The sequence below is a fragment of the Acipenser ruthenus genome, chromosome 8 (assembly GCF_902713425.1).
Source record: "Acipenser ruthenus chromosome 8, fAciRut3.2 maternal haplotype, whole genome shotgun sequence".
Classification (NCBI taxonomy): Eukaryota; Metazoa; Chordata; class Actinopteri; order Acipenseriformes; family Acipenseridae; genus Acipenser; species Acipenser ruthenus.
In genome coordinates this window covers 25,857,773-25,867,463 of record NC_081196.1, presented here as the reverse complement: position 1 = coordinate 25,867,463, position 9,691 = coordinate 25,857,773, and the positions used below count along the sequence as shown (strand labels likewise).

The 9,691-nt window shown below is 43.8% G+C and overlaps 1 protein-coding gene across 1 annotated transcript in view; it reads left to right on the top strand.

Annotated features, from left to right (window-relative positions):
* Positions 1-435: 435 nt before the first annotated feature.
* LOC131737878 (ribosomal RNA processing protein 1 homolog A-like) overlaps positions 436-9,691 on the top strand; it is a 52,879-nt gene continuing 43,623 nt past the window's right edge. The window contains exons 1-4 of the mRNA XM_059029653.1: positions 436-468; positions 2,197-2,254; positions 2,640-2,725; positions 3,359-3,420. Of these exons, the coding sequence (XP_058885636.1) occupies positions 436-468; positions 2,197-2,254; positions 2,640-2,725; positions 3,359-3,420 (239 nt within the window). The remainder of the gene's footprint in view (positions 469-2,196; positions 2,255-2,639; positions 2,726-3,358; positions 3,421-9,691) is intronic.

The window sequence follows — 9,691 nt, the reverse complement described above, 5'->3', positions numbered from 1 at the left end:
CCTCTGATTATGCCAGTGTGGTTCTGAAGTCTGGTACGGCTCGACTGTGGGTATGTTGCCGTATGTGTCACTTTGCAGCTGAGTGTGATGTGCTGCAGAAGCATCGATCACCTGATGTGGAAGCTGCGACGTAACAGATTCTGGTAACGGTTCCATAGTCGTTGCTGACTGCTGTGTAGTCTGGAGTGACTCTCCACGTAGTCGTTGGTGCGTTGCGCATGGTTTTGAGGGGCCATTTGCAAATTGATCTGACTGTGGTGCACCCTGTCATCCATTTCCAGGGCTGCCTCCCAGGTCTCAGCTTGGGCCAGGGCAGCGGCAGCTTCCTTTTCATGTTGTAGGGCATGTAAGCTTGCTTGCAATTCTGCCTTCCTGCGTGTGGCTGCAGCTACGGAATTCTTTTCTTCTTCCTCAGTGCGTGCTTTCTCCACCATCATGTCTGCTTCCTTTGTTGCACAGGAAGCACAAGTACGTGTCTCCTCTGCTTTGGCACGTGCTCTGGCAGCCTCCATGCTAATCGTTGATCTGGAAGAGCGTCTGGATGAGCTGGAACTATGAGATCTGGTTTCAGCTATCGTATCACCTATAGCACCTTGTTCTGACATAATGAGATGCTGGTTGTCTTTTTCTAGGAGCACAATAAAGAGAGGTTTCCTTAGGTTGCTGACTACTGCTTCTGTTGCAGGCGACTGAATGCCGTAATTGACGTGGCAGTAGACACTTGATCTGTGTTGTTGCGCCCGAAATGAAGCTGTTTTTTCATTGTTCTGTTCTCCTTGCACGTAGCTCTGTACAATTTAACAGGCAGCTAAACTCCTTCTTTCACCACTACATAAAGAGACATGAAGAACATTTGAATGCTGATGTTTTTTGTTTAGCCACTTATGCAGCAGTAAAAACTGGTGTGAAACTAAGAAAGAAAGAAGTACAGTACTTCATCACAATTGCACTGTATGTACACTTTGTAAGGAACATCTGCAATATAACTGCATAACACCATCCTTATTGGACATATTTTTCTAATATACAAAATATACCTATTTCCAGTCTACACAGTACTTGCATAACAAATAAGTACAGTATATACCAAACATGTAACGATATAGCGATTAAATCTAAGCATATACACACATCAATCCCAGTTCGTATATCGTATAACACTAAGCCGTACTTATAATTAAACAAACATAAAATACTGCTGGTTATCAATCCGCTAATGCTGTTTATTTACACAGCCTCTGGAAACTAACAGAACTTGGAAATAGCGAAATAAAGCACATCATCAATATAATAATCATGTCAATCACAATTAATATATATATTCAACAGATACTTACAAACAATGCTTTCCAAGGCAGCAACGATTACAGATGCAAACAGATTGAGTACTGAACAGTGTACTACAATGTGCTGAGGCAATGGAGACTTACTTCTGGTCATGTGATGCCTCCAAACCAATCGAGAAATTAAGAGAACATGACACTTAAGAAATATATAAAAAGTGACCACAAAGGGGCAACACAAAACGAACTAATCAGCCACAGAACATAGAGCCTAAAATAGATAACAGGAAATTGCATTATCACCCAACACTAATGTATGAGGTTACATAAATGTGTATTTTTATTTAAATTATAAAAACATAATTAGTTCTATATAACATTTTTGAACTACACATGGATGTTTTTTTCAGTTTTTTATAGGATTTTCAATCAAATATAAACTAGTAGCTATGGTGACGACACCAGTAAATTATGCAAATTAGTAAACTCAAACCTTCATTCGGTAATGTGTTCCGAACGTTCAAAGGTTAAAATTGACCCTTCTACAGCCCTAGACCTAATAAAAAAATGCATCAATAATGTTAAACTGACTAAAAATGCAAACGTATTGAAAGAAAATATTAGTTGAGGTCCTGAAACTGATGAAACTGGAATAAACTGTGATCCTTGTTATTCTTTCTACATTCTGTCTAACTGTATAATCCATTGGTATGAGTGCTGCAATAACACTGTATTGAGCTTATTTGTCACAATTTAAAAAAATGCAGTTTGTTTTTTCAGTTTTAAGCTTTCATTTCAATTTTGTCAAACAGCTGAAAGAGTTAAATAAATCATAATCATAACTTGCATGTCATTACTAGATTAGTTTGTATAATGTTGTCTAAGATCTTACCTCAGATGCTTTTTCTTACAGGAAGAATTGGCAGCTGTTATTTCTCGGCTGATACATTCCTTGCAGAAGTCTGATGCCCGTAAGTGATCTTTTTTTTATTCTCGTTTTTTTGTTTGATGTTAAAAAGAAACCAAACCAACTGTCTTTACTCAATTTGGTTCACTTGGAAACAACCCATATGTGAAACTACCATAAGAAGTCAAATGAAGATATTTGCTCATGGGAACACATTAATGAACATACTGGGAGTGAGCCTATTGTATACCTGTCATTGTTCTAAGTAAGCATTTAGAAGCTTTCCCCCAAAAAGTAGAGATTAGACAGGTTTGTTTGACACCAGATATTTATAACCGTGTTTTAAACCAGTCGGTACGCCTCAACATATGAACAGGGATTTTCAGAGTATTGAAAAAGAACGTTGGAGTAATGTTATGGGATGTTAACCCACTCTCTTCTATTTTCAGAGTATTTATTTCTAGAGACCTTCCTTCAGACCATGAATCGGGAATGGAATGGCATAGACAGACTGCGCCTTGATAAATTTTACAAGGTACTACTGCACATGCTACTACATTTCCGCCATCCAGCCATGCACTCGCATGAGTTGAAAATTATTCAGATAACCAATAGAGCGGTAATCCAGCTTTACATCTCTGCCATTAACAAATAATAAATTGTTATACATAAAATGTTATGTATATTTTCTATATAGTATAGAAAGTATTGCTGACTGTCCCATAAGTTATTACGAGTAATAAACTGGGAATATATGGAGGCGTTTGTCAATCCATCCTATTGTGATGCAATTTGTTAAACATTCTTTAGTATAAACTGTTGAGATTATCAAAATCTGATGATATATGTTATCTACTTTCTTGTCTATTTCTCGTTGTATTTTGTCATCACATACTGCTTTTTCTTTTATTACATTATGTATTATAAATAAACTACACAATTTTCATCAACTGCAAGCACACTTCATATACTATGCACAACATACATATTTTCTTCTGTTTTTAATGTAGAAGGACTGCATTACATTTAAATAAATGTAGTTTTCACATATCTAATATTCACAATGCCAGTCTTCATTTCAATACAAATGATTACTTGACTGAAATAAACACCAGCATTGCCCTACAAATTGATATTCCAGACTTTGATTCTTGCTTTCTTTTTCCAGCTCATCCGAATGGTTTTAAGGCAGTCTTTTGAAATGCTGAAGAGGGGAAGCTGGGATGAGAGGTAAGGGCTAATTATTTGGATAGCTTGCTGTATAGATTATAGCTGGTACACTCAGTAAAATCCACTAATCTGCATTTATCCCTTGTGGGTTATGCACAGTGGTGGTGCTTGTACGTCCTTGCAACTTATTTTTGATGTATCAAGAGAAGCAGTCATCTGTGTTTTAAGAAGTTTGGGATGTAGAGGGTGGAATTTTGGTCCTGGTACAGAAGAAGCCGTTGGGAACACAATGAGGCAATACAAAGTTATTACTTGTAGAACTGAAATTAACTTTTCCATCTACAATCCAACAGGGCTAATGGATGGAAAAATCCACCGGCCCCACACAGATTCTACTGGGCCAGTATATTGTTTAGTGTTTGCATTAACTGATCATTACTCCTCAGAACGTTTCAAAAGCTAGTTGACGGGCAGAGACTGAAGCCGCCAGTCAGTTTGATTGACTTTAAAAGGTCTATTATGGGCAGTTAAAAACATTGACTGTCGCGAATTAGTGTGCCTCTAGACTATGCCCTTTAAGCCTTTCCTGCCTAAATAGAATGACAATATAAAAATCAGATATCAAATATCTTCTACCGTTGAGGAGCTACTAGATTTTGTCCGAGTCATGGTCTGTATGACAAACAGTGCTATCTACAGGCACTGTCAGCTATTTTATGGAAGTAGTCCAGATTAAGCAAAATATCACAAAGTATTATTCATTTGAAAGTTTTTTAGACAAACACAAAATCAAAGACAAAACATGTCACAAGAAAAAATATATAAATATAACTAAATTAAAGGGAAAAAAAGGGACAGAGATAGGCTTGGCACCTTGAAGGCCGTGCGGAGAGGTCAGGGGAGAGAGGAAAATCTGAGCTCTTCAAAGTGGGATAGGAAAGGCTGCCAGGCAGAGTAAAATTTATCTGCCTCCGCGGATTGTGAATTTAATTCTCCAACTGGAGGATCTGCATGAGATCCCTAACAACAGGATAACATTTGGCATCTAGCTATTAAAGTTGCAGAGTGTCAGTCTACATCCTAGACAGACCAGTTCCTTCAGGTGCAACTCCAAAGTGTGCAGCAATTGGGGAGAGATCAATGGGTGTGTCCAACACTTGAGAAAAAGTTTCAAAACTGGAAGACCAGAAAGGTGTCGGCTCGGAACAGGACCAAAACATATGAAATGGAGGCAGGTGCTTGTTTACATTTGCACAGGTAGGGTCCAATCCAGGGTAGATTCTGGCTAATTTAGTTTTAGAAAAGTGAAGATTATGTAGGAGGCTGTGTGGTCCTGTGGTTAAAGAAAAGGGCTTGTAACCGTAGCTCTGAGGCAGCTGCACGGTGAGTCTGCAGAGTATAAAGAAGCGGGCGGCTGACGGCACACGCTTCGGAGGACAGCGTGTGTTCATCTTCGCCCCTCCCGAGTCAGCGCAGGGGTGGTCCCCAGCGCAGCTCCTGCTCCTCTCCTCTTGCTGGTAAAGGCGGCAGGGGCTCCTCCTCTTCTGGCAGCCAAGGCGGCAGGGCTCCTCCGCTTCTGGCGGCCAAGGCGGCAGGGCTTCCTCCCCTTCAGGCTGCCAAGGCCGCAGGGCTTCCTCCCCTTCAGGCTGCCGTGGGGAAACCAGCAGGCATGCTCCCTCTGCTGGTGGTGGCAAGGGAGGCGGAACCAGCAGGCATATTCCCTCTGCTGGCAGAGGCGGGAGCAACACATAGTCCTCCCACGGGGGTGGAAGTGGCACCAGCAGGAACTCACCCTCTGCTGGCGGAGGCGGGAGCAACACGTCGTCCTCCCACGGCGGTGGAGGCAGAACCAGCAGGAACTCACCCTCTGCTGGCGGAGATGGGGACAGCAGGCATTCTCCCTCTGCTGGCAGCTTGGGTCCTAAGGCTGTGGAAGCGCAGACTTCCCCCTCTTGGGCTATGGACGCACCGACTCCCCCCTCTTTGGGCTGTGGACGCACCGACTCCTCCCTCTTGGGCTGTGGACGCACCGACTCCTCCCTCTTGGGCTGTGGACGCACCGACTCCCCCCTCTTGGGCGTAGGACGTTCGGGCTCCCCCCACTCGGGCGTAGGACGTTCGGGCTCCCCCCACTCGGGCGTAGGACGTTCGGGCTCCCCCCACTCGGGCGTAGGACGTTCGGGCTCCTCCCACTCGGGCGTAGGACGTTCGGGCTCCTCCCACTCGGGCGTAGGGCGTTCGGGCTCCTCCCACTCGGGCGTAGGACGTTCGGGCTCCTCCCACTCGGGCGTAGGACGTTCGGGCTCCTCCTCCTCAGGCTGTGGAGGCGAAACCAGCAGGCATTCTCCCTCTGCTGGTGGAGGTGGCGGAGGCAGAGGCAGCTCTTGCTGCACTGCTCCTGGTGATGGTGGAGACAGAGGCAGCTCCTGCTGCTCTGCTCCTGACGGTGGTGGAGACAGAGGCAGCTCCTGCTGCTCTGCTCCTGGTGGTGGAGACAGTGGCGAGGGCTCCTCACCCTCTAATGCTAGAGACGGCAGCGATGGCTCCTCTCCCTCTGGCGCTGGAGACGGCAGCGATGGCTCCTCTCCCTCTGGCGCTGGAGACGGCAGCGATGGCTCCTCTCCCTCTGGCGCTGGAGACGGCTGCGATGGCTCCTCTCCCTCTGGCGCTGGAGACGGCTGCGATGGCTCCTCTCCCTCTGGCGCTGGAGACGGCAGCGATGGCTCCTCTCCCTCTGGCGCTGGAGACGGCAGCGATGGCTCCTCTCCCTCTGGCGCTGGAGACGGCAGCGATGGCTCCTCTCCCTCTGGCGCTGGAGACGGCAGCGATGGCTCCTCTCCCTCTGCTGGTGGAGACTGCAGCGATGGCTCCTCTCCCTCTGCTGGTGGAGACGGTAGCGATGGCTCCTCTCCCTTTGGTGCTGGAGATGGCAGCAGCAGGGTCTCTCCCATATCCGCAGCCAGGTAGTTGAGCACCATGGCTGCGATGTCTGGGAGGGATGCTGGGTGGTGTTGCTGTTCCCAGGCCTCCCAGCGCTCCCCATCTCTTGCCCACAGGAGGTTGATCACTGCAGGGAGGGCTTCCTCATAATCCCTCCCCGGCTCCACCAGCCAGTCCCAGACTCCCTCAGAGGAGAGTGCATTCGTCCTCTTTGGAGGATGCAGGTCCTCCCTCACTGGACGCTCTGGCTCCTCTTTCTCCTGCCATGGAGGGGGTTGGTCGGGTGCTATGTGACCCACCTCCCCAACAGCGAAGCACCACTCCTCACCTTTCAAGCAGGTGGGGCAGACGTCCAGCATGGTTGAGCTACAGTGGGACCTGCGACCGGCCCCACGCTGCTGTAGCTGCTGCTTCCTCCGTCCGTTTCTTCCCATATTTTTTTTTTTTTTTCCCCAAAAAACACACAAAAAACACTTTGAAAAAAAAAAACGAACAAAAAAACGAGCTTTTCTTTCCTGGTCCGGCTATTGGAGGCGTTTGTTTTATCCCACTTCTGACACCATATGTGACAGTCTGGCTCGCAGTGGTGTGGTGGATGACGTCACGGACCAGGAAGTAACTGACTCCAAAACAGTGGATGGGCGGGTGAAACCGAGTGCAAAAGCACTCAGCGTATTTAATAATAAACAAACAAAAGATTTAAACAAAATACAAACAAAAGGGCACGAGGGCCAAACGAATAAATAAACAAACAAGTAAGTGCCGTGCTGGATAATCCAGCACGTATTAGCAATTGTTTTTTAAATGTTATTCCTTCTCTCCGCTCCCCGTACTCTCTACTCCAACACCCCAACCCCGAGTGCAGAGAGCTGCTGGTTTATATACTCTGGCCGAGGGATTTAACTAGTTGGTAATTATCTTATTATCCCCCGGCCAGAGTCTGCACGCGTTTGGTAAGGATGCATGACTGTCAGCTATTTAAATAATCAGTAGCTGATCAGCCATGCATCCTCACAGGGTTTTAAATAATAATAAAAGACGCGGCGCTTTTACCCGCGCCGCAAACAAAAATACAAATAATAATAAATAGGGGCGGGACACTCCGCCACACCCACATAACACCTTTCGTCAAGCGAGAGATGGATCTCAGGCACAAGTGAGTCTGAGGGGGAATACAGAATATTAGAGAGACGCCTAAGGTTAAAGTATGATTGTCTACCCTGAACATAGCCTTACTAATGCATTGTAGAGTTTTAACATTACTTCCCTTGATTTAAATTCAACACTTCTCACAATATATCTGAGCATCTTGTTAGCCTTTTTTATAGCTTCCCCACATTGTCTAGATGAAGACATTTCTGAGTCAACATAAACTCCTAGGTCTTTTTCATAGTTCCCTTCTTCAATTTCACTATCTCCCATATGATATTTATAATGCACATTTTTATTGCCCGCATGCAATACTTTACACTTTTCTCTATTAAATGTCATTTGCCATGTGTCTGCCCAGTTCTGAATGCTGTCTAGATCATTTTGAATGACCTTTGCTGCTTCAACAGTGTTTGCCACTCCTCCTAGTTTTGTGTCGTCTGCAAATTTAACGATATTAGTTTTGTTCTTAGTGCCTAGCCTTATTCAATGGCTCAGAGACTGATTTGATTGCCCCACGGCTTATTGCTGTGAGATCTCAAGGAAAAGAGATTGTGTCATCGGTGCTTAAGCTCCGACATTGGAGTGGTCCGGTGCGTAGGGGTTAAAGGCACAGGCAATTGAATGAGTGAGTCGTTTGGCAGTTCCTTCCTTAGCGCATGCTTGTTAACAAAGCAAGTCACTGGCAGATTTAATCCACGACCCTCCTTTTGTTCCTCTTAGAGAGGACGATTTGTTTTTTCTTTTCATCCATGATGATTCTGATTGACTGCACCCTGTGTGTTCGTTGAAATGAAAGCATAAAGTGCAGTTTATTGTTTTGTTTTTTGTGTTCTCTTTAGCCTAGAAGTGAGTCTGGTCTAATGTAAGTTTGCACACCCTCCGATCTTTTCAGTACAAAATGTTTCAATTAGGGCTATCAATTAATCGCAGTTAACTTCTGAGGTTAACGTGTTAATTTCTTTGGAGATGAATTTTTTTTAATGCGTGTTAATTGCGCGTTTTGTCTTATTTCTTGACGTTTACTTTAAAAAAAAAAAAAAAAAAAGTTAATACAACTGTATTAATACATCGTGCTTTTATCAGCATCTGGTTTGTGCTCTGTGGTGATTGCTTCCTGATGCCGACATAAGTGCAATAAGTGTCTCTTTCTGTCACAGCTGATGTAAGGCAGTGAAGTTTAATGTAACAAAAGAATCATACCGAACATAGCATCGCCTGTTTTATACAGAATAGTCTTCTCATTGGTGAAATTCGACTCCTATTGCAAGTACTTTTTTTAAATTTACATATCGGTGAATAAAAAAGGTTTTGGTACATTAATGCTGACAGTCTGTACATTACCGGGACCTGAAAACTGTGTCGCCAAAATAAATAATGTAGTCCTGTATAATAATGTACTCATGTGTGTTTATATATACAGTTGTTAATGTGGTGTAAATTATATTAACACTGAAGTGTTCTATAGTATGCCAGCAAGCCAGAACAACAAAATGAAAGAGAGCAATGCCTCTGTCTAATGACTATCATTTTTTATATAAAGGAAACTGATAGAAAATATGCAGTATAATTTAAAATGCATTAAGGTGAGTAATAAACTGACTCCATTGTGATTTAGCAGTTGGTTCAAACAGTTTTAACCGCAAATGCTGGAATGTTTTTATGTAATTCTGTGTAAATAAATATAAATAAAGAAAGGACAACACTATTAATCAAGAAATAGGACAACAGGTTTTTTATGCTGGGTTGTTTTTTGGATGATGATGATGATGATGATGACTGCAAGCAGCAATGACCAGGGGGCCAAGTGCCAGACCATGTGACCTATGACTATTTCCCCTGTGGCATAGCACCCCATTGGCCTTTACTACTCTTTGAACTTTGAAGACTGTACTATATTCTACCATAGAGTAATAGAACAATATATGCTGAATTTGATTTGCTCCTGGCCTCCATTTTTTTTGATGCAGCATCTTTACTTTTAACCCTTTGAGTAGTACGAACGTACCGGTACCTTCACTGCTCTCTGGTCCCCAGGGAGTACGAACGCACCGGTACATTCTGCAATTGCTAAGCCTACAAAACTCCTAACATGATAATGTAACACTAGGTTTCTGTAACACCTTTTATTGGTCTCTTGTGCCCTCTGCCAGATATTGACTGAATTACATACAATAAACCCAGTCACAAAAATGTCAACAAATGTCTGTAAAAGACAAATGTCTGTAAACTGGCGAAAATT